The sequence below is a fragment of the Anas platyrhynchos genome, chromosome 1 (assembly GCF_047663525.1).
Source record: "Anas platyrhynchos isolate ZD024472 breed Pekin duck chromosome 1, IASCAAS_PekinDuck_T2T, whole genome shotgun sequence".
Lineage (NCBI taxonomy): Eukaryota > Metazoa > Chordata > Aves > Anseriformes > Anatidae > Anas > Anas platyrhynchos.
In genome coordinates this window covers 138383204-138407942 of record NC_092587.1, presented here as the reverse complement: position 1 = coordinate 138407942, position 24739 = coordinate 138383204, and the positions used below count along the sequence as shown (strand labels likewise).

The 24739-nt window shown below is 35.6% G+C and overlaps 1 protein-coding gene across 4 annotated transcripts in view; it reads left to right on the top strand.

Annotated features, from left to right (window-relative positions):
* GABRG3 (gamma-aminobutyric acid type A receptor subunit gamma3) overlaps nt 1-24739 on the top strand; it is a 333357-nt gene that overhangs the window by 182705 nt on the left and 125913 nt on the right. For all 4 annotated transcript variants that reach the window (XM_072030545.1, XM_027446836.3, XM_027446825.3 and 1 more), the window contains exon 5: nt 1878-1960. In XM_072030545.1, coding sequence (XP_071886646.1) covers nt 1878-1960 — 83 coding nt within the window. The remainder of the gene's footprint in view (nt 1-1877; nt 1961-24739) is intronic.

The following is a 24739-nucleotide window of genomic DNA, read 5'->3' as shown; positions in this document are numbered from 1 at the left end:
AATTGCTGGAGGAAAGGCTTTTAGAATTTTTCTAATCTTCGTGATACCATCGACTGTATGGTATTAGAAATACTGTATATATTTGCATGAAAAGAGCCTGTGGAAATCAAAATGTTTACTTACAGAAGAGATGAATTGTTCAGAAGGGAGTTCTGCCATGAGCCAGACTCCACAAGGCAAACTTTTTCAGAAGCATCTTTCATGCTACGTTTTCTGCACTGATTGTGTTTAGCCTTCTCAGAGCAACAGCATATTCTGGTCATACCTGCAACTGCAGTTGGGCTCCAATGGCAAGTCTTTGTCAAATAGTGAAATTTATGTCAGTGAAATGTCAAATAATGAATTAAACAATTGAAAATGCTATTGACATTTTTAGTGCACTTCCCTTCTTAGGCTTGCTTCTCAGTGACAGAACTCTTGCTTATTTCAGTAGCCTTTAGCTAAAGACCTTGGTGATTAAATTGACAGCTGTAATCACCTATTGTGTTTTTGCTTGTTTGGTTTGTTTGTCTGTTTGTTTTGTAGTCTTATTTCAGTTTTCAGGGCAAGTTGCATATCTCCCTAATGACTGTTAGACTTACATACTTATGTAAAAAAACTATTTGACACATGGACTGCAAAATTTAGCCAAACCATCTAAAAATGGATTACTATTTGACCAAGTTTGAATGGGCTGTGAAAGCTGTTCTGAATCCTTCTCTACACTCATGTCAGCCTCCTTTTTCTCATGGGAGAGGCTGTTAGAATGACCATTGCTCACAGATAACACTCTTTTATTCAGAAACAACTAATTTTTTTGACTTAGGTGACCACACAGAATCAGTATGGCATGGGAGTGATAATTATTGCATATCTAGCTTCTGTGATGTGTTGATAAACATTCTGTATTCAGGAGAAAGTACAATTCTGTGCACAAGGTTCAGTCTTGCTCCTTGCCTCTCTCTCTTCTTGCCTGCCTACTCCTGCTGTAACACCCCAGATCCTCTTCTAACATCAACACAAAGTTCCTTATAAATGACCTTCTCCAGGACACGGAGGTTTTCTCCATCCCGTCCTAAATTAGATACGCAGACCTTAGCCAATTCATTTTGTTAGATTTTGAGTATTAAAAACAAAACAAAACCACCACCAACAACAAAAACCATGCCTCACACTTGCTACATAAATTCAGACATGCAGTTAATGTAGCATCTGTTTACTGAAAAACACTAGACAATAAACTAGAATTTAAGGTAATCTACTATTAATTCACTTTGTAATCTTTCATAATAAAATTTACCTGTTTATAATAGTTGTTTTTATATCAAGTCCATTCATAATGTCCTTTGGGCTAGGATATCACAAAAAAAACCTTTTCAAATGGGGCTGAAGACCTTTCTGCTGATTTGTGTTTGCAACATCTGTACAGCTGAGACTGGTATACAGAGTTTTTATACATTTTTAAGAGACATCCCAAAATGACTGAATGAATTTTAAATTCACACTATAATATAAATTAATGAAGAGACTATTCCCAATCTCATCAGATTCTTTATGATATTTTAATTTTGTGGAATTGCATAAAACCACATCAGCCAGTTTTCTGTTATTTTTTTAATGGATAGTTGTCTCTATCCCATGTTCTTTAATGGTGAATTGATTGGTGTTTGTCAAGAAAAACATATGCACAAATTTATTGGGATCAGGAAAGTCTTAATGATGTTATTGAAATTATTTATGTTTTTTAAGTGATATTTGTTTTGGAGTAGGCCTAAATATCCAATGGACAATTTACAAATATCAAAGCTCTCTGGTATGACCACTTAAGGTTGCCCAGTTTCTTCCTCTAGCTGTTCATTCTGCTGGTGTTTAGTGACAGTCACTTGGTTTCTCCACAGGCTTACCATCAATGCTGAGTGCCAGCTGCAGCTACACAATTTCCCAATGGATGAACACTCGTGTCCACTGATATTCTCTAGCTGTAAGTACTATTTTGACACTTTATTGTTGTACGAGTGGCATGTAGAGGCATGAATTTGTTTCTGATTTCTGTTAGGTTTCTAAAACATTCCACAACAGTAATAGGAAATTTAGGGTTGCTTATATATTCAGAGGATTTTTTTGTTTCCTCTCTAGCATTCCTGGTTGAGGGATTTATGCCATGAAGTTTTCCATAGAGTTATTCTTTCATTTTTGCTAGAACCGGCCTTTTTATTTGATCCTATAGTCACTTTCAGCACAAGCAGATACTCATGCCATTCCTTGCTGTGTTAATCTATAAAATCATATCACATGTAAATGAGAAAATAAATTGCAGTTTTCTTGTGAAGGTGCACAGTTTAGGGATAAACCCAGTAATCTCTGAATGTGTGAGTCTATAGCAAGTAGCACAGTATAGCAAGTAGCAAAGAGTAGCCTCTGTTCCATAATCTAAAGTAAATGGAGTAGATACTTAGAAACTTATTTCCCTTTTATTTCTTAGCTTGTCCAGTAATCCTAATGTTGTATTGTATGTATTGTTGGTTTGTTTTAAATCTATGTAGCAGGTAAAACAAATGCATTATTGAAATGGATGGAAAACAAAAGTCAAGCAAGTTTATCTTGAGATCTAATGTTACTGTGAGAGAAAGTTCATTTCATACTGATTCATTTGAAAAAAATTGAGAGTTGTCTGTTCATAGTTACAGCTGCACAGTCATGTAATCCAAAGTTATACAACACAAATGTTTTACAAACAATTTTAAAAGAGTCTCTACTAAAGGTTTTTCCTTTGATAAACTACAGGTCTTAATATCTATGTTCTCCAAAAGTGAATGGGAAATGCATTGTATTGTCTTTCTACTTAGAAAATAGTATTTTTTTCACTATCTATTAAGAAGTGATAGAAAACTATTTTAATACCTTCGTAACAGATATACTGCTGTGATGGAAGTGTATTGATTTCCATTTATGAATATTATGCAAACAATGAAACTCAATTAGAAACTGGATCTGGGTTTCAGCTGATCCAGGTTTTCTTCTTTTTACCCAGGAAAGTGTTTACAAAACATATGCCAATGTAAACATCTGAATTCCCCAAAACATATTAACACTATTTTGCTGGGTTTTATGATCTACATAGATAAGTGAGCCTGGGCAAAAATACACAGTTATGTGCTTAATTTGGATATGTGCAATACATGTATATATAAATGGACAGGAAGCAAGTACCTCCTGAATGAGCTTTCCTGCTAATGAATACTTGTCACTGAACTATATGCACCTCGGCTACATTTAGTTATTGCATAAAGCTGCCCTTGCCTTGTGGCAAACTACTGCTTTTTTGTTCCAGTACTGGCAAAGGAGTCCCAGTCCAGAGATACTAATTAAATGTATCACAAATTTGATAGGTCCTGCATTAGCAATATCCAAAGAAGAAGGTGAACACTAATAGATAAGGAAACCACTTCAAACCTCACCTTCACTAGTAGCTAGGCAGTACTGAATGCAAGTAAGAAGTAAGTTATGCTCTGAGATTTTATTAAAATTAAAATAAAATAAAATAAAATAAAATAAAATAAAATAAAATAAAATAAAATAATAAAATAAAATAAAATAAAATAAAATAAAATAAAATAAAATAAAATAAAATAAAATAAAATAAAATAAAATAAAATAAAATAAAATAAAATAAAATAAAAGAGACAGGCTATCAGTGCCAACTTCAGAAGACTCCTTGGCAAAGTTTCAAATTACATCTTGATTTGAAGATACGCCCCCTAATTCTACCCTTGAAAACATGCATGTGTTACAATCTAGGAGATGAAGGTTCCATAGGATTAAACAGAATCTGTGTCCCCATTTTTTCTGTATGTATTCCTTATAATTTCTTGTCAGATGGAATAACACGTGGAAGAATATTAAAATAATGTTTTATAGCTTTGTTATCCTCCTTGCTCATGTTGATTACAAGAGCCTATGTCTTTAGTTTCATACCAAGATTTGTTCATTTCCATGAACTCTTTTAGCACTACAATTGTCGTAGGACAATCTCCTGTGTGACTGGTTTGTTTTCTTAATCTGTTGTATTTTCAGTGTTATGCGCATTCATAGCGGTCCCAAGATGCATGATACACAGTGGGACTTAGAAAGGGAATGACTGAGTGAATGCCTGAATGATTTATTACTGCCTGCTATGATAAGTTTCTGAGGAGACAAGATTATTACTGATTCCAAGACATATATCCTTGGATAAAATAGAAATGGTTGTAGAATGCACAGCGTAGCACCCCTTCCCTCTGAATCCCTTTTGTTTGTTCTCCTGCATGCAGACAAATCTTTGCAGCTTCCACTGTAAGCAAGCACAAAAAAGCACAAATTCTGGAAAATACTCCCTACACAAACACAAACAAGGTTGATATTTGTGGTGCCTTTTTTTTTTTTTTCCTTTTTTGTTTTTCCTTTTTTGTTTTTTTCTGGTTGCTTGTTTTTTACCCTTTATATACATTTCCCTTGATAGTTCAGAAATGTGAAACTAAACTAGAATTATTTCTAGAGGATTTTCCTCTAGTGCCAACAAACTTACACCCTAACCCTTTCATTGCTCTGGGGACAGCTAATATTCCTTGGGTGGGAATACTAAACCATACTTGATCCACTTGCCAGAATAAGAAGAACAACAGTTTATTAAAAAGAGCGTGCTAAGCGTGCTAACAGGGCTTACTAAAACCTATCTACCCCTTCCTGTTGTTTGGAACATATTATTTATCCTCCAAAGTGATTTTTGAGTGCCTATTTTTTGGTTACATCTAAGGAACACCTCATAAAAACAATTTGGAGATGGACACTGACTGGGGAACATTTCCACAGTAACAGCTGGCCTGAGCAGCTAGTCTTGTTCAAGAACCGTTACTGGAGCAGTCTGATCAGTGTTGCGATGCGGCAGATCTTTCCCAGTCTGAAAGCCAGTCTGGTCAGAATAACCACATCACAGGCAGGTTTCCTTCATACAGAGATGCTGCAACACTGGTGTAAATGCCAATGAATTCTATTGATGTGTGTTTGCTTGTGAATGGGTAGAAAAAGTGAATACTGTGACTTGATCCCTATGTAGCAGGCGTGTTAGATTTTGCTCTAGGTGATCACATATTCTTCACATGCTTTTAAAGTACTATCTACTGGTGCATAAAAATATTCTATAAGTGTGGTTCTTCATGTGGGTTAATTTATCTTTCTGAGCTGAGGGAGTCTGCTGTGATACTTCTGGTACTCAAGTATGCTGTTACTGCCTTGGTTATATATATTCTATGCTGGTTTGAACATTGTAGATTGTTCATCCTCGTTTCAGGATACTGCCAGAAAAGCTAGTTTATTAAGGTAGTTAGGATTTACATAAATATCAGTAAGGAAGAAGAGGCATTCTGTCTAAAGGACAATGTAAGAACAACAATAAACAAATAAAACACAAGCAGAGAAATGCAGACTGGAAATGAGAAGTGCAATTTGTTGTGAAATGTGTGCCATAGGATACTCTGGATGCTAAAATTGACTAAGATCCAAAACTGTTTGGACAAATCATTGGAAGAGAAATGCATTGGTAGCTATTAAGCATAAAGAGATCACTCTGTACAGAGTGCTCAAGATTATCCTAGATTTGTGACACTCCTTCAGGAGACAATATGACAGCCACACCAAAACGAAGCCTTACCAGATGCAGTAATGTTGAGCTGCAAGATGACAGAATAAAAATTATCACTCTGAGTTGAGTAATGGGGTTTTGTTGCTTTATTTTTCTTTCTGCTGTTCTGATAAAAACCCAACAATACTGTTCATTTTAAAAAGCCCCTTAGATTTAGCTTATAGAATTGATGGTATTTTTGTAGCCAATTTTATCTTTTACCAAGTGAGAAGGTCTACAGAGTCCTGAGTGGACCATTATTGGAGGATTGATGCAAGGCAGGAAAGGATGGGCGTCCCTGGAATGCCATTCCTACTGCAAACACTAAAATATGCCTATGAACGACCCAAATGTTTTCAGTTCGGCTGAAAATAGGGCAAGCAAATTTGCCAGCTGTAGATGGTTAGTTTGCTCAGACAGGCCTTAAGGCATGTACTTTTAGCCTTCTAAAAAGTTCAAGTATTTTTTAAAAGTGACTTACAAAAGCATGTAAAGTACTGCAGCAAAAAAGTATGGAAATGTGAAATGCATTTAAAAAGAATCCATCGAAATCTAACACAGTGCTTGAAAAGGAAGATGCCCATTTTCTAAATATAAACATAGTTCAATCAAATGTTACCCCTTTGAACATGAAACCACTTATGGATATGCAATTTAGATGGTCTGTACTTTGAGCCACATATTAATTTTCCAACAGAAGTAGCTGTCATCACCAATTTTAATATGTTTCTTTATTATTCCTTCTAGCCTAGAAAAGGAAATGCTGGTTTTGTGGAATGAGTTGTGCTTTATTTCATCTCATGTATCACCAGTAGAATCATTAATAAAGTTTGAGGGCAGAATTTTACTCCTGATGAAGAACAGGCCAGAAGGAACACTGTTTAATGTTCACGTCTCAAGGGGAGCAGCATTAAAGATGCTAGGAAGACTTTGCAATGCACAGAAAGAACTTTAATCCAAATCTGAACTTCCCATATGTGCTCTCTGTAATGGGCTGAACCAGATCATGGGGCATCAATGGAATTCTTGATTAAGCTTTTGTGATGAGCATATTTTAAGCTATTGCAGCTTTTTCCTCTTCTAGGAGGACTCAATACATTTCTCAATACATAACAGACATTGTGTTAAGTGGTTTTTAGATTTTTATGACCCTCCATCTCCTACTCAAGCCAAGATTCATAAAATTTTACAAGATATTTGAATTGGAATTTCTGATAATTTTCATTCTGCTAATTACTCCAATAAGATGTGCTATATACCTATGAAATTGGCCAAATTCATCCATTATATAAGTGCATTCATTGTAAAGTTATACTTTCTAAATCTAATTTCTGGTAGATTTATGTCAAACTAGTGCATATTGTATAAGGTATACCAGAGATATCTTTCTAAACATTTACAGTTCTATGGTTTTATCCCGATTCCAAATTTAAGCCCTACATTGTGATACAAGTGTATCAGAGTTAAAGCCATCTGATATTATCTCTGTACATAGCCACTAATACACACACAATTTCTGTTTAACAGAAAAGGCAGTGAAACTTTGCTGAGGTTAAGGATGCCTAGGTCTCCTAGATCAGGGATAGTTGATGGTGGTGGTTAATTAATATATTATCCATTGCTCTTCTGGGGATTTCTGTTCCTCACAGAGGGCTAAGGTTTGGGGCTAATAGCAGACCAAATCTCTCTCTTGTTTTATAGTGACTCTTGAGACTTTTCTCCATGAGATTGAGGGCTCCTCTGGAGAGGCAGCAGCTGCCATTACTTCCAGTAAAAAATGAAACCCTAGTGTAAAATTACAGCAAGTGCTGATTAGCAAAGCCTAAAATGCTTGACTCATTATATCCTAGCTCCAGCAAACTCTTGCTGAGACTGGATTGATGGTAGGCTATTCCAGGAAGCTCATACCTACCCCATTTTTGAATCAGTCTTCTGAGGATCCGTGATATCTCCATTTGCCCTGCACAGCTGTCAGAGGAAGATAGGAGAACTGTGTCACAGTCACAAACTCTCTAGGCAATCTGCTGCAGAGCAAGAACAGTGTTAGCATTCCAGGATCCAATGTTGAAGGTAGGCAACTGGATTTCATAGCTGTGATTCCCAGCTCTGACTTACTTTCAAATACGAAAACAGCAAGTCTAGCACGAAAACAGGGGCAATCTAGTTTCCCAGAGAATCTAGTCTTCTTTCTCTGTTATTTTTTTTTTATAAATAAGAAATGATGATATTTTATTTATTTATTTATTTATTTATTTATTTTTAATCAGTACCAAAATAAGTTTGGAAAAAAAAATGCCAGTGAGCAATTTTGATCAAGAATATAAATAGACAACTAATTCATATCTACAGCGTCAGGGGAAAATAAGAGAAAAACTCTGAAGGAAGGCAGGTGGCTCTTCACTTGTCTGGCAGCTGAAGGTATCAGCAGAAGGCATAAGAGCCTCTGTCATGTGACAGTTATTGTTCATTCCAAAGATTTTATCACATGCCTCATTATATCCATTATTTACTTGAAGCCAAAACCGCCTTAAGCATCCTTTAAGCATCTTTTCATGTGCCAGTGTGAGCTTTTTTTTTTTTTTTGACAATGTGAAAAGTTCCACAGAAAGAAAGAAAATAACTTTCACCTGGAAATGTAATATAACAGCTACTATATTCTACATGTTTATTGTACATATTGCTATTTGCTTATTTAGGTATGTGATATCTGGTTTGCAAATAAATCTGATCTCTATGGCGAGACTGATCCATCACTCAAACTCCTAGCAACACTGCATTTGTACCTTAACTTATAGAGATCATCTTTGTAATATATACAGAGCATCAGGAGACAGTCACATTCCTTGGCATCCTATTTTTTTTTACCATAAGAAAGAATGACTGGTTTTGGCACTCTGTAAGAAACAGTTGCATCACAGGATGAGGACAATGTGGGGAAATTCTGGAACAGAAATCTGCTCTGTCTCAGTTGTAGAGTCATAGCAATAACATTTTCTGTAAGATAGAAGTGCCCCTTTGTGGGTGTTTTATTTCAACATGAGAAAGCAAACTGAATGGCAAGCATCATGCTGCTCTTACAGGCAATAATCAGAGATGGATCAATAGTGAGCAGTGCCCAAACTCTGATGCTGTGCACATTTCACTCCTGTTTGGGTTATGACAGATTTTGTTCTTTAGTGGTGAACTTGATTCTTGATGAAACTTCCTAAGGCACCTTCCAAGATTCATGCTCCATTGTATATACACTGGTGTTACCCCATATGCAGAGCACATAATTTTCTAATTACTTTAGTTGTTGTAATGGGTGGATTTTTTATTTTATTTTATTGTTTTTTAATTGGATCCAATGCTTTCTTCTGGAAAGAAGAAAGGCCTCAGAAACCACACTGAGGATTGTTTAGTGATGCATCTCTAAACAATGACAACTGTGTACTTGAATTCACTGGTATCTTATGAGAAGTGAAGAATACTGGAGAATTGCCTCTAAGGGTAGAGAAGCCATTTAGCACATTGAGAACCAAATACTGCATCAATGTTAGAAGCAGGCTAAATGCCAAGAAAAATCACTGGGGAGGTAAGAAAAGAAGATAAAGGAGAAACACGAATGGGCAAGGTCGGATAACCTTCACAACGCTACAGAAATTAAAAACAAAACAAAACAAAACAAAACAAAACAAAAAACAACTATTGACTCTCAGATTAGATGTGTTTTAGCTAGAATCCAGTCAATGGTTGTTGTTCAATGGTTGTTACTTTCGCTCAGTTTGACTGACTAATGATGATGAAATTAGTAGAAACCATCAAAAGTGTCTAGCAGATTCAATAAATAGGGTGAAAACATCAAGTCCTCAGCCTGATAGTCTTGTCAGTTGTGTTTACCTTTGCCAGTGCCTGGCAAAACAAGTCAGCCTGGAAAGATGAAACTTCCATGAGAAAACTTCCTTTTCTTGTGTATTGATTCTGCTTCTTCAAAATTAACGGAGAAATAAAAACATATCACCAGGGTCCACAGAACTAAGAAAGAGAAGGAATTAATGCAGTAGTGCAGCTCTGAAAGAGGTTTTGTCGTCAGTGCTAGAAACAGTCATAGAAATGTCTTTTGTATTTACTCCCATTAGAAAGATGTTTCTGAGGTCTGTCCAGCTGAATCCCTTGCTATGAAGGACAGGTCTGTCTCCTTAAAAGGCAATTAAATTTTTTGTAATGTGCAAGCTACAGGACAAATACTAAAACTTTAATCCTTTTTTTTTTTTTTTTTTTTTTTTTTTTGTTGTGTAGCATATATATCTGTCAAAATAAAATGCATGGGCATTTTATTCTCTTAATATCAGAGAACCCCTCAGACAAACATGAAATAAGATTAAGATGGGAGAAAAGCAGTAACATAAATTGAGACATCAAATTTAACTTTATTCTTAAATATTTTTATATTCTCCCATATGCTTTAGATTTTTGTTTGATTCCTCTGTTTTTTTTTCACAAAACACTGTACTTTTGTATATCTAAATAGAATCATAGAATCATTAAGGTTGGAAAAGACCTTCAAGATCATCTGGTCCAACCATCAACTTACTACTGATGTCACCCATTAACTGTTTAATGGAAATTGTTATGATGTAATGTTTGCATTAGTCATGAATATTATAGTTTATCTTCTCCCTAAGTTTTCATATCGTGGCTTCTGTCAGTCTTGCTGTTAATGTTATGGTTCAGGAACAGTTGACTTTCTCACAAAATCTTTACATCAATTATAAGAAAGTTATATTACCTTTATGTATATATGTATATATATTACCTTTATATATATATGTATATATATATACATATATATAGGTATAGGGAGGTATATTACCTCCCTGTATTACATAGGGAGGCATGTAGATTGAACTAAAGGTACATGCTCTTATTGTACAATTGGACAAATCACAGAGCTTATGCAGAAAACATTGAGGTCCCATCCATTCCATCATCTTCTACCTGAGTTTCCTTCCCAGGGAAACCAAGTGACTATGGGGAGGGCTGTTGTGTCACTTTGTTTTGTCCTGATGGGAGTTAAGAGCTGTCTAAGGTGTGATTTTGCATCAAGGAGTTTGTAAGTTCTCCCAGCTCCACCAGCTGCTACATAACCTTAAGTAGACTGGTTTAATTCATCCATTGCTTTGCTGCCACTTGCATTGATGTCCTTTGTTGGGCACCGGTAAACAAAGTTAGCTGAACTTCTTCTTGGTCAGTCCTGACTGCATCAGTTTAGGAACATCCCAATTAATGCCCTTTATTTTTTTCACTCTGGCAGCCGGATTGGACGTCTGTGTTTATTTCTTTTGGAAAACCACCACCAGTGAAAAAAATACAAACCTCATTAAAAATAAATTTGATTATCAGGAAGTGGAGTGAATTGAAATTCACAGTATTTAGGTGCTGTCATCAATATATTTCTATTTTTGTCTTTAGCAACACAGGTTACTAGTAAACTACATTAGAGTTACTCCATGGCTGATATAGCCCTCTCAGAGAAAGAAAAGATTAACAAAGTTTCTGGCCTGGGTCACTAAGTTCAAGTCATTCTATACCATGTCCCATGATATATTGAAGTCTACAAAATTCCTAATTAAAGGTATTACTGCACTGGAGTAGATGATAAGCATAAATGTTGATATGAAGGTTGATATGAAGGTAGTCCTTATTTGTAGATGAGTATCTTAGAAAAGAACATCCATCCTGATGTCTCCATCTGCTCCAGTTTTGTCCTCAGTAAAAAGTCAAGGAATATAACAACTACAAACCTGCATAAAGAATCTCTTTTAATCTCTCTCTCTCAGGGGTATGCATACTTCTGCACAATTACTCTCACGTACACAAACCCAGAAGAATGAAAGAGGATGAGAAAATAGATTGATAAGAATAAAAAGCTTTCAATCTTTTTATTACTGGCAGGTAATAATCTAATAAGGCAATAAGCAATATGCAAGAAGCTGCCTGGAGTAAAACAGAATGAAGCAAAAAGAGGAACAAATCCTATTGTAAATCCCCTGAAACACACAAACTGAGTGCACTTTAGCTGTTCTTAAGGGACTATGAAATAAATATTCACTTGTAGCCTTGAGACACTGTGATGCTGCTATGCTTATAACTCTCTCTCTTATCTTTACTTACTGATTTGACACTTGAAAGCACATTTCCTATAATGGTGCTTAAAAAAAAAAAAAAAAAGAAAAGGGGGGGGAATATTATTTTCTAGGTAAATTGCAATAGTATACTCTGCATTGATCATGCCATTTGAACAGGTGAAGACAATGTCAGAACTGAGGAGGAATTTTCACTTTTTTTTTTTTTTGGGGGGGGGGAGGGGGGAAGGAAGTGAGATATAAACATAACTTTTTGATGAATTTATGATTCATTTATGACGATTTTATCTTTCTGAAATATTTTAGGAATATTTTGTCCTGAACAGAATGAGGGATGCACCCTGTGATATCCTGAAACACTTTAATACTGAATACATAATGCTTAGTTTCAAATCTTTTCTGAAAAGGACAATGGAGAGATTCTCTATTTACTTCTAAATTTTGCTTGATCACATACTGGCTGTTTTACATTTTTTTAAATCATCTCTGACTCTGATTTTCTCACTGCAAAAGGTTTTATGTGATGAACATGTGCTTAATGTATTTCAAAATATAAGACATAAGGGAAAAATAATAGCTATTTTACACTTACTGTACTTCCTATGCATTTGTCTGAAACAAAACAGAAATGCCACCTAATTTATGGAAGAAAAAAAGAAAAGAAAAAAAGAAAGGTAATCATTTAGAGCAAACAGTCAGTGTTGTCCACTTTTAAATTCTGTAAGCTCTGTTGCCATTTTCAAGTTAAAGAGGAAAGAAAGAAGCAAGAGGTGCATGTTTGTATCTTACGGGTACTTTCTTCCTGTATTGATTGACTTTAAATGAAGCTACTAGACCACATGAGCATGGAGAAGTTTGCCTGATAGTGATGACTTTAAACAGAAGGGAACTTTGTGATCTGAACAGTGTATTTGTTCACAGCAGTTGTCTGAAAATCAACATTTCAATAAGACAACATTGCTTGCCTCTGGCAGCCGGAGAAGGCAACCGCAAACTCTTGGATAAATGTCTCTTATGATTAAAAGGAAACTGTGATACCCAAGTGTTTCATAACATGGTTTCTCCTTTCTTTCTTTTTGTCCCCAAAACCTTTCCCTAAAGTCCAGAGTTGAAATCTTTAAAGGTTTTCTTGTCTAACCTACACAAGACTGCAGAGAGGAAGATAAAAGGCTGCTCCCAGAAACTTGCAAACCTCAAAGTTGTTTGGGGGATTTGTACTGCAGGCTTCTATTGATTTATGTGCAAAATATAGCAGTATTTATTATGTCAAGGCTTAGCAAAATTGACAGCCAAAAATCCTTGTCTGTGATACTATCAGATTTCAAAAGTTAAGCAAGCTGAGACTAACCACTACTCATACGGGAGTTTCAGAAGGAAAATTCAGGTGTTTCTTTGATTCCAGAATGACAGTTGCGCATTTATTTATAATCCTTTTTATTGCGATTCATTACACCCACAAAAAGGTGTTTTCCAGCAAGTATTTTACTTAACCGTATATACCAAAAGAAAACACAAACCAGTGGATGATGTAGTAATCTTTAACGTTTAGACACTACACCAACATGAACAGCAGTATAATAAGATAATGGTCATTAATTGAAGCAAAGGAGGTTCTGACTTGGTAGAAGAAAAAAAATCTTCTGGCAGTCAAGCCAGAAATGTCAGTCAAGCATTGGAGCAGGTTGTCTGGGAGCAATGTGCTCCCGGAGCACATGAGCAATGTCTGTTATTAGAGGTTTTAAAGACACAAGTGGATAAAGCCTTGAAACACCTGACCTGAATTCAGTGTCAACCCTATTTTGAGCAGGAGGTTGAATAAGAGACTTACTGAAGTGCCTTCCAACCTGTGAGACTCTATGATACATTTTTTCTTTACATTCAAAACAAGATATATATATATATTTTAAATATTAAATCTTCCTTATAAATTAATTTGATCATATTCAGAGTTATAAATCTGTGTTTGTGAAAACCATCTTTCCTTGTCAATTTTTTAAGAGAATCAATTTTCAATGTTGGCTTTCATAAGGAACCAAAAAAAGGGGAATGAATGAGGGAGTGCAAAGAATTAAAAGTTGTTGCAGCTTCCTGTAGTCAGTTTATTTTTCTGGATTACTGAGTGTATGTCCTATTAGAAATGGTAATGCTGTTTCTGTATGTTTTTATTTTATGATGGTTATTACCACCAGCAGTCATGGGTATATTATTAGCAAGCAAGGTAAACTTTTGTTGATCAAAGCCTTCAACTCTTCCAAAGACTAATATAATCAGGTAATATGTTCAAAAGTCAGGGAGGATATAGAATTTATCCTTTGATTTCCCTAGAGCTCTTCCCACTCTCTGCAGATTCTGGGAATTGATTTTTACATCACAGCATACTGCTGTGAGAGCTAATTTTTCCACCCAATGGCTATCAACATTTCACACCACACCAGTACGCACTGACTCTGACACTGACTCCAGCAGTTGTTTCCACTCCACTCACATTAGACATTAATTCCAGTTCTTGTCACAGGTCAGGTACATGAGATCTGTTCACTCTCTTTTCTGGCATCTAGTCAGTTCTCACAGAATCACTTCTTACCTTTCACAATGGTTTTCAGATGTCTTCTAGGTGTTTCTATTTTCTACAACCCTTTCATTTTCTCCCTTTTTTTTTTTTTTTCTTCTTATTTTTCCTTACACCCTCCACACACACCCCATGTACTTTCTTCTCTTTTGCCTTTTTCCTCTCCATCCCTGCTTTTTTCCATTCATTCCATTGTCTTCTCCTCATGGCTATTACCTCATTACACCTACCCTGTTACTTTGCATTCCTGCGTGGACTGGCTGTGGCCAGAATTCCCTCCCTTTATCTGGTCTGGTGAGGAAAGATGTTCCTTCCAGCTTCTTCCTTCTTTGGCAAGGAACAGCAAGGAGTTGAGAGGCTGAGATGCACCTGCGAAACCACAGTGGTAAACCATAGAAAGTCTCCCTGCTTGAAAGGTCAGGGTGGCCTCTGCATGGCAAGTCTCAAGTGACATTCAGCTGGACAGAAAAGGAGGAAGAATGAAAAGTTGAAGGAAGAAAACCAGGAACAAGAAGATTTAAGGACTAGAGACTTTCCTTAAGTCTTCTCATGATACAGATGTTGACAGAGGGGAAAATGGATAATTGTATGCGTGTTTAAAGGGACAGGTCCAGAAAATCAAGGAGATAAGGAAAAAATCTAGAAAGAAGTGGAGTGATTATGAGTAAATATCTGGGTAAAGTATTCACAGTAACAAGAAGTTTGGAATTGGGAAGTAGAGAGAAAAGGCAGAAAGCTAGTACACAAACTAGGCAAAGACCAACAGAAAAATAAAATGTATAATTATATTACTGATTAGGGCTTAAACATAAAAAGAGAGAAAACATGCTTATTGCAGAATTCACATAGTTTCTTTGGTCTTGTTTTTCTAAATTCTATTTCATAAAAATCAGTTCAAAACAGTTCAACTGAGCTGAAATTTTTGTCATTTACTGAAACAAACTGGCCAGCTTTTGCATTTCACTTAAAAACAAACAAAACAAAACAAAACAAACAAACAAACAACAACAACAACAACAAAATCAACAATTCTCTGTTCCATAGTTTTCTTATATATTTTTTTTTCATTTTAATCAGAACTTGGATCAGAAGTGATAAAATACTGTAAAAATGTTCTCTAAGTATTTCTCAGATGAAAAGGAAAGACATATCAGAAATCCCTCACTAGCGGTTTTACCTCTGTAGGATTTCTGGACAATTGTGATAACTGAATGTGAGACTGAAATATTGTTCAGATAGACATACACTTCTCTGTGATTATCAAAACAAAACCTTTTGAAGTTCTGGAAAGAACTCATAATACTAATACTGTCATGAATGACTGCACTTCCAAATCTGCTTCATCATTTTCATCTTAACTTCAGCTTTAAACCAATATCCATCACAGGATTAAAGAACTTTTGAAACCATAAGAAAACCCAATGCCTGCAATAGTCAGAAAGTTTGTATCTCCTTAAAATTAGAGAAACAAGGTTTCAGGTATCTTTCAGAGTGGTTTTTGTAAGTTCTTTGAAATAGTATTTAGTTTATCCTTTACCTCTCAAGTCAGGTGAATTAATTGCTACTTTCCCAACTATAAAAGGCCATTAGAAACTAAAGAGGCTTTCAAGAACTGACCTAAAATATTTATCTAACCTATCAAGTGTCATTATTTTCAAGCTCTTTTTTTCAATAACCATCCTCTCTTTGTATAACTTTCATTTTCAGTCCTGAAGGATTTTAAAGCTCTCAGTTTCAAACTTAGAGCAATTTTATACCTACCAAACTTATTACAGTTGCAAGAATGAACTTACACCTTACAAGTACTAGTGACTGCATAAGATAATACTGCAGTCACATTTATAGAACTGTAACATATGAAATGAATATTGCTGATCTGTCTCAAGAGAGAAGTAATAGAAGTTGCTTCTCACAGTTCCTTATCTTTAATTTTTAATGGATAAATACATTTAAAGAGAGACTTATTTATGTTATATGCAAAGCCAGAAATTGAACAGTTGGTGTGACTTTCTTCATTTAGCTGTTAAACCTTTCAAGTGATGTTTTATATAGAAAAGCTTTTGACAGAGACCATAGCTTTCTGGGTCTGTGTCTTTTATTTATTTATTTATTTATTTTTACTATCTTACAGATTGTCTGTTCTTTTGTTCTTATACCACTGTGAATGGGATATGATCTTATAAATGAAAAGAGCAACAGACCCACTTACAAAGGCTGAGATCTAGCAAATGTACAGGAATTAATTAAAATGCTGTAAGTGGTATTATCTGCATTTTTATTTTTGGTAAGGATAACTACTTGAGTATTATATATATATAATATATAATATATAATAATATATAATATACCTTGAGTAGCCTCAGGTATATTTCATATTATCCCAGGTTAAACGTGTTCAGTGTTTGTGCAAAAGTAAATAAGCCCCTGCTGTCTTTGATGGATTTATAAGATGTCAATGTTTCAGTTTGGACTGCTGTATTGCACTTTGATACTGTAAGAAATCTATGGGTGTCAGTAATGCCAATAGACTGATTCCAGAAAGACTTCAGGTTATTGGCTTGGAGGAGGAGAGACTTTTGTGTCATGGCATGTTGCAAACCAACCCCAAACTTATGTGCTGTGATAGCATAGAGACACAAAATTCACATGCCCTGATGGAATAGAGATAGATCTGAAGAAGTTTAGAGCTGTGGATAACCTTTTGGCTATATGGCATAGGAGATCCGCTAAAGATCTTTGAATGCAAAACTTGCTGGTCCACGAATATGTGCAGGGGCATCACTGAACACATAGTGCTTGTAATGCTTCATGTTGTAGTCATTGACTGATTAGTTTGCTGTGCATGGCCAACATTAAATGTAAGAATTTTAATGGTGCCAGGTGACCAAATTATCAGAGAGGGGACATTCCAGAGGATTTCTGTACTCACTGAGTCTTATTTTCAGTTATCAGTTTGCAACTGTGAGACTTGAAAAATTTGTTTTAAAATGCCAGCTTAGGAATGTATATGTTTTTGTTGTTTATAGGCATTGGGTCTTTAAGTGAAACAGCAGATCTACCAAGACGCTTTTTATATAGCATGGAGCTGGATAACAAAGGAAAAGCGCAGGACATCTTAAATCTCTGGCTTTGGTGTTTTTATTTCCTTAATTTGTTGGGTTTTCTTGCTTTTAAGAGAGGGATTTAGTATTTTAGTCAGAGAAAAATCTCTCATACAATTACCATTTTTCTTCTGTGTTGTCCCAGCCTAGGATTCCTCTAAATTTCACTTCTGCCCACATGCTACATAGACTATCAATTCATTCTTGAGTATAACAGTATATAACTTGATATAAACTACTGGCCTATTCAATGAGGAACTGTCTGATTTTGGCTGTGCTAGAGTTGGTTTTCTTCACAGAGGCTTAAATATTACTGTGTTTTGGATTTTTGCTGAAGGTAGTGGTGATAACACACTGATGTTTTCAGTTGTTGCAGGGCAGTGCTTGCATGGATTCAAGAACTTTTCTACTTCTCGTGCTGCCCTGCCAGTGGGGAGGCTGTGGGTTTGTAGGGAGCTGGGGAGACACATCCAGGACAGCTGGCCCAAGATGACCAAAGGGACGTCCCATCCCATATGACATCATGCTCAGCAATAAAATCTGGGGTAAAGAAGGGAGAGGTGGGATGGGGGTTGGAGAAGTGTTCAGAGCTTAAGATAGTTCACTGACCTTCAAGGACAGCCTTTTCAGCTATGATGAGTCCACAAACCCCTACAAGAGAAGTAGGCTCAGAGGAGATGGGTGAGAATGAGGAGGAATGGATGACTCCAATTATTGTAAAGAAAGATGAAATTATCTTGGCACAAAAGGGATTGGAGAATGACCTTTGTTTTAGGTATACAGCTGTATTAGTGGATCATCAGGATGTGGTTTTGTAAACAGCCTTCTGTGAGATAATTAGTAGAAAGCATTGTTTTCCTGAGCTAGCCAGACCAGTACGGGGGTGGGGGCGTGGGGGAGGGGGAAGAAGTGCTTTTGTTATTCAGCCCAACATAAACACTGAACAAGTAAAAAAATGTGCTTTTAGGAGAGCAAAGTGCTTGAGCTGTCTTTAACCCAGTTATTCTTTCCCAGTGTCTGGGGAAGCTCAGTGTCATGATGGTAGAGTGTACAGAGATTGGTAATGGAAATCACATTTGTATAGCAATTCAACTGTGTATTGCAATTGCTATATTGTCTTGTCACTTCAGTGCATTGGCATTGCACTCTACTAAATCAAAATCGTGTGTAATGTCAAATACCTACTAATAAGTAAGCTTAATATGAAACATTAATCCCTCATCATGTGGAGGATCAAAAAGAATCTGGTCAGAGAGTAATGTACTCTGACACCAGGGCAAAAGAACAGCCTGCTCCAGTCTTCAGGAAGTCAAATAAATGGGACAGAAGGCCTGCATGGATGAAAGGAAACTCCTGACTGATCTCAAATGCAGAAAGAAAGTACACAGAGGTAGAAGCAGGAAGAAGTTACCTTGAAAGGAATATAATGTTGAAGCGTGCAGAAATGGAGTTAGGAAAGCCAAAGAGTAGCTAAACATGAAACTAGCAAGTGATGCAATAGCAACAGGAGGAGTTTGTACAAGAACATTGGCAGCAAAAGGGAGGCTAAGGCAAATGTGGGCCTGATGCTCCAGAGGATAATGTTCCTAGTGACAAAGGACATTGACAAAAATTGAGGTACTTAATGCCTTTTTTCCTCATTTGTTTCTAGTACAAGCTGTTTCTAGGTCCCTGAGCTTATTGGCAGAGTCTGCAAAGTGAACTGTGAAAGACAGAAGTAGAAAGCACTTACACTAGCTGGACATACACAATTCCATTAGACTAGGTGAAGTGCATCCAGAAGAGCTGAGATAGATGGACAATGCCATTGCAAAGACACTTTGTATCACCTTTGAGAGATCATGTTGATTAAGGTAGATTACTGATGACTGTTAAAAAGCAATATCACAGCTATCTTGAAGAAGGAGAAACATAACCTCAGTCCCTTGGAAGGTTATGAAGCAAGTTCTCCTTGAAGCTGTTTTCAAGCACAGGAAAGAAATTAAACCTTTTATTTATCCATGAGATAACCAGCGTGGATTTATCATGATCAAATCAGACCAACCTGATTGCCCTCTGTGATGAGATGATTGGTTTTGTGGATAAAGGGAGAATGGTGGATGTTGTATGAAGCATTTGCATGGTCTCCCATAGCATTCTTGTAGCCAAATTAGTGATCTATGGATCAGATAAATTAATTGCAAGTTATATGGAAAATTATCCAAGCTGCTAGCTCAAAGGATCAGTTGTACAAAATCTACCTGATGAACACTTACTAGTGGCATCCCTCAGGCATCAATGCTGTTTAATATCTTTTTAAAATGATCTAGATGATGGGACAGCATTGACCTCTCAGCAAGCTTGAGGGTGATGCCAAACTGGAAGGGTGGAAGGAGTAGGGCAGTTGGTGGCAGTACGCTGGAGTCCAAGGCTGCCCCACATAGGGACCCTAAAAAATCTGGAAAAATGGAATGACAGGAATCTTATAAAGCTTAACACAGAGAAATGCAAATTTTTGTATCTCAGATGGACTAATCCAATTTGAGAGGGTGTTGCTGGCTGTAGGTTCACTGGCAGAGTTGAAAAAAATAGTACCTAGCTGTCCTGGAGGACTTTCTACAGAGAAGGAACAACTTTGAAAACACCATGTGTCAGTGGGAACATAGATATGAAATAATTTTCAAAATATAGCGGGGGGTGAAGGGGGGTGGGACAAGCCATAGATCTTTTTGTAGGAAACATTTATTAATAAACTAAAATCAAGCACTGCTATTTCAATCGCCAGCATATGAATGGAATATTTGACAAACAATACCAGTGAAACAGGTAGGGGTGGGCAATGCAATATATATTTTTTCCTTTTATTTATTTATTTTTTTTTTTTTTTTGAAAGAGGCAAAAGTAAATGTAACTTGGTATCCAGATTTAAGTTCATTTGCAAATCAAATACTCCCCATGAAGGCACACGATATTCAAAGGAGGTTTTGAAAACTGGAAATAACATTTTGATTTCTTTTTGGCTGGCTTGAATAACGTACATTAAAAGCTTGCATCAACTATTATTTGTATGGTCTCTATTCAAATTAGATTCCCTATATGTGTTCTACAAATTCATTCAGCTATTCAGTCTTCATTAGTTGTGTTTTCCTTCATCTTGTTAACCAAGCAAGAGAAAAAAGGAAGAATTAGTAAAGAAAACCTATAAAATTTCTTCTGTTATTTCTACAGCAAAAAATATTCTTCAATTTTCACAATTTCAATAGTGATATTATCGAAAGGGAAATTGATGAAAATACCTGATGGCTAGCAAATGAAATGGAGACTGTCAAGATGCACGAATGTCTCTGCTTCAAATTTAATGGGTATTCTATATAATATATTCTTTCCTCTTTTCTGAAAAGAACATTCCACAAAGGCACACAACCCAGATAATTATCTAGAAGATAAAAATAAAAATTATATAATAAAATAAAAATAAAATAAAATAAAATAAAATAAAATAAAATAAAATAAAATAAAATAAAATAAAATAAAATAAAATAAAATAAAATAAAATAAAATAAAATAAAATAAAATAAAATAAAAAGGAAACAATACCCAAGATAAACTTGCAAAAAAAAATGATGTCCCTGGAAAAGTCAGGTGGAAATTTCTCCCCAGTTCATTCCCTAGGAAGTGTACCCATTCTGTCATTATTTTCCACTTTCTACCATTATTGTCTACTCTTTAGGACTACAGGAAAATCTATTTTTCCCTCTTTCTCATTTTTCATGGGTCTTAGTTTATTTACTTCCTGCTGTCCCCTTCCTCTTTATTTTCTCAGTTACCCCTGGTCACTGGTCAGTCTGATGTTGTAAGATACTGCCTTCAGACTACTGCTGGAATGTTTCTGGCTACACCACCTCTGCTGTTTTCCTATGTCACAAGAGAAACACTCTGCATACAAAATCATAGTCAGCATAGCAAGCAAATTTGGTATCAGAGGTCCATTGGTCTCCATAGTAATTGCCACCTGTTACCATGGAGGAAGCATCTGCTGCCTTCCCATTCTGAATATGGTGTCAGTGCCTTTCTGTGATGAATGCACACCAGAGACTTGTGGCTGTCTATGTGTGTGTTAAATATAGGCTTACAGTGCTCTACAGCTGCTACTTGTATTTCCCATAATGAAATTCTTGGGTATCTTACATAGATTTTGCTCTAGACTGTGGGTTTTTTTTTGTTTTTTGTTTTTTTTTTTGAGCATTTTCCAAAACAATATTTGTGCCTGAGTTAATTTTAGAAAGAGGACTCGCTAACTCCTAATGTAGTGCTCCTGGTTCTGTCAGTGCTTCTGATTTTGCAGAAGTCAAATAACAGTAAAGGTTATTTCATCTTCTCTAAGACAAAAGTCAACAACAGATCAAGAAGCAGATGACCAGGTAGTACAAGTCATTCAAGCACCATATTGCCTGATGTAGTTCTTGACTTTCTGTCAGTCATCTCCCAAGTTGAGTGGCAGAAAAAAATATTTTTATTAATCAATAAATTTTCTGAATCAGCTTCAACCAAGAACCATGAGTAAAAACTGATGGCAGGTACAGGCTTTGATGTAGTCTGTCTTCACGCTAAGAGGATGAGATAGGCAATAATTCTTCTCAGCAGATATGTACTTCCGTTTGTATAGTATTCTTCTGAATAGCAAGTGGGAAAGAAACCATATCTGTTCTTCACCGATAATGCTGATCTTCATCTCTTTGCATTTCTGCCACTTGAACACTGAAAATAGCCTCCTTGGTTTTCAATTCTGTTTACACTTGCTTCTTCTTTTATCTGTGGCAATAAACCTATGGCAGTATTACTAAGCTTGGCAAATATTTTAGAAATATTATCTCCTAAAATGTTTGACCATAGGAGTTTACAAATAAATTGTAAAGATTTATTTTCTTGTTGTTGTGTTTTTATTTTTGTTTTCCTAATTATTATTATTGCAATTATTTTTTTCATTTTTTCCTTTTTTTGGTCAAATCTTATTGCAGTAAACTAAATTCTTCAATCTAATTGTATTATTATTTTGGGTTTGGGTGGCACATCACTGGCATTTTATTTAGTTTAATTGGATGCAGTAATTGAACATTTTAGTAGTTGTGTTTTGTGCACATTGTTTTGTACCAACCATATGTTGTGGATTAATCTTGCCTTGGAGAATATTATGTCCTCAACTGATGTAGAGGTGTCGCTTTTAGAAGAGCACCTTTCCCTCCCACACACACCAGCAAGCATAGAAGAGGTAGCAGATCTTCAGGGAACTGTGAGGAGTGAAAAATAATGCCTATTTGGCTATAGCTAGCTGTGATCTGGTGATGACCACTTATGACTAACAGGGACAACTCAGCCCAAGTCTCATAAACATCACTTTGTGGTAGTTTGTTGGTGAAGAAATTAAAGTAAGGCAGCCATTGATCAGGCTGTATGAATCTCAGGAAACTGGCTGTGTATTTAGGTTACTAATGGAGACTACTTTCCCTGTAAATCAGTATTTTTTTGTAAAAACAAACAAGCAAACAAACTTATTTGTTTGAATTCCATTAGAGGTATTTGAACAGTATTGAATTTTATATTAATTAATCTTTCTCAACAGAATTCTGGCTTTTTATTTCCTGTTAAAATTAGACAAGGATTCTAGTTTTGTATTTCTTAGACATTAGCTAGCTAATCACAGCATTAAATTCCACATTTACAGAAGGACAGTGAAGATGGCATAACTGTCTAAAACTTGGTGGGACTTAGTAAACTAGTCACTTTAGACTCACTGTTTCCAGATGCAGTTCATTGAAAAATAGGATAAAATTCTTCAGGGCTAAAGTGAATCATCTTACATTAATTTTTTAAATTTTGTATATAGAAAATGTATTTTTTAAATATGCTTGTGGGCAGAGGATGTTCTTAACCTTTATAATATCATCCTACTCAGCATTAATCTGTACAGATATCAGGATGGGGGAAATCAGGAAATTTTTTGTCCTGCTGTGTTCTAATTCAGACAAAAAGGATTTATCAGGTAATGAATGTGTTTCTATTTAATGTACAGAAAATTATACACTGGTATGAAAAATAATTCACAGAACCATCAGGGTTTTTTCTCCTGTGGCTTTGCTCATTTTTTGAACTCTACCTTTTACAGATTTACCAGATTAAATTATAGTTGTTTTTTTTTGTTGTTGTTGTTGTTGTTGTTTTTTAGATTATTTGAGATTATTTTTAACTTTTTTTTGGTTTCTTACTGCAATGTCCCTTTCCATCTGATTTACTCTATTCTGCATTCATAGAGAGTTTGGAGAATTCCTGACTTTCTTGAGCAAAAGGAGGAAACCTCAGGAGTAAGCATGTCTGTTAAAGCTTTGTTCAATTTTGACAGTTGTAATTTTCTGGATTGAACTGGGAATTTATTCTTTTCCATGTTTAACCTATACCTACATGCTTCGGACTGGGAACTTCACTTTTTGCCTGAAAGCCACATACCTTTTAATGGCTGGAATGGCCCTCTCTGTGTTTGATACAGAGATCAGGCAGACTTACAGAATGGAAAAAAGAATGAAAAGGGATTTCAAGCTCCGTTTTGTCCTCACTCTTGTGTCACTGGACTTTTTGTGTCAAGCTACTGAAACAGTCACAGTAAGGTCAATCTTTGCCAGGCACAAGGCCACGTTCTTCTTTAAAAGGTTATTTCAATACATCAGCATGTCGATTTTAATAACCTAGTAGATGAAGGAAAAGTAGTACTTTTGTAAAGCAAAATGCCATCAGCCTATTCCCATTTAGACATTTATCTTTTTTTTTTTTTTGTCCATGTCTCTCAGTTTGATATCACCTCTGGATTAGAGGCAAAGAAGCAAATAGAAATGGTATTTGCTACATCTTAAGCAAATTTATATCATCTGAATTTTGTGACTTTTTTTTCCTTTTATTGGTGATTCATTTTCCTATTATTCTGATTAAACCCCTTGCAATTTCAGATTCAGAGTGGGAAATCTCATTTTGCATTTAAATATTTATAATTGGATTTTAAAATTTGGAAAAAACAAACAAACAAACAAAAACCACCAGCATTTTGTGAACTGTCTGTGAGAGAACGTTGTCTGCTTTCCAAACTCTGTCAGAGAGTAATATTTTAATACTTTTCCCCAATATGTACCTGGCCATATCTTCTAAAAGATTCTCTTCCAAGGCTGCCTCCTGCTTTCAGTTTCTTCTGAAATACTAACTCAATATTGTTGCGTGCTACTGATGTTATTTGCGAGGCATACATTTTCTAATGACGCCATCTCCCCCCTAACTCCATTTTGCTCAT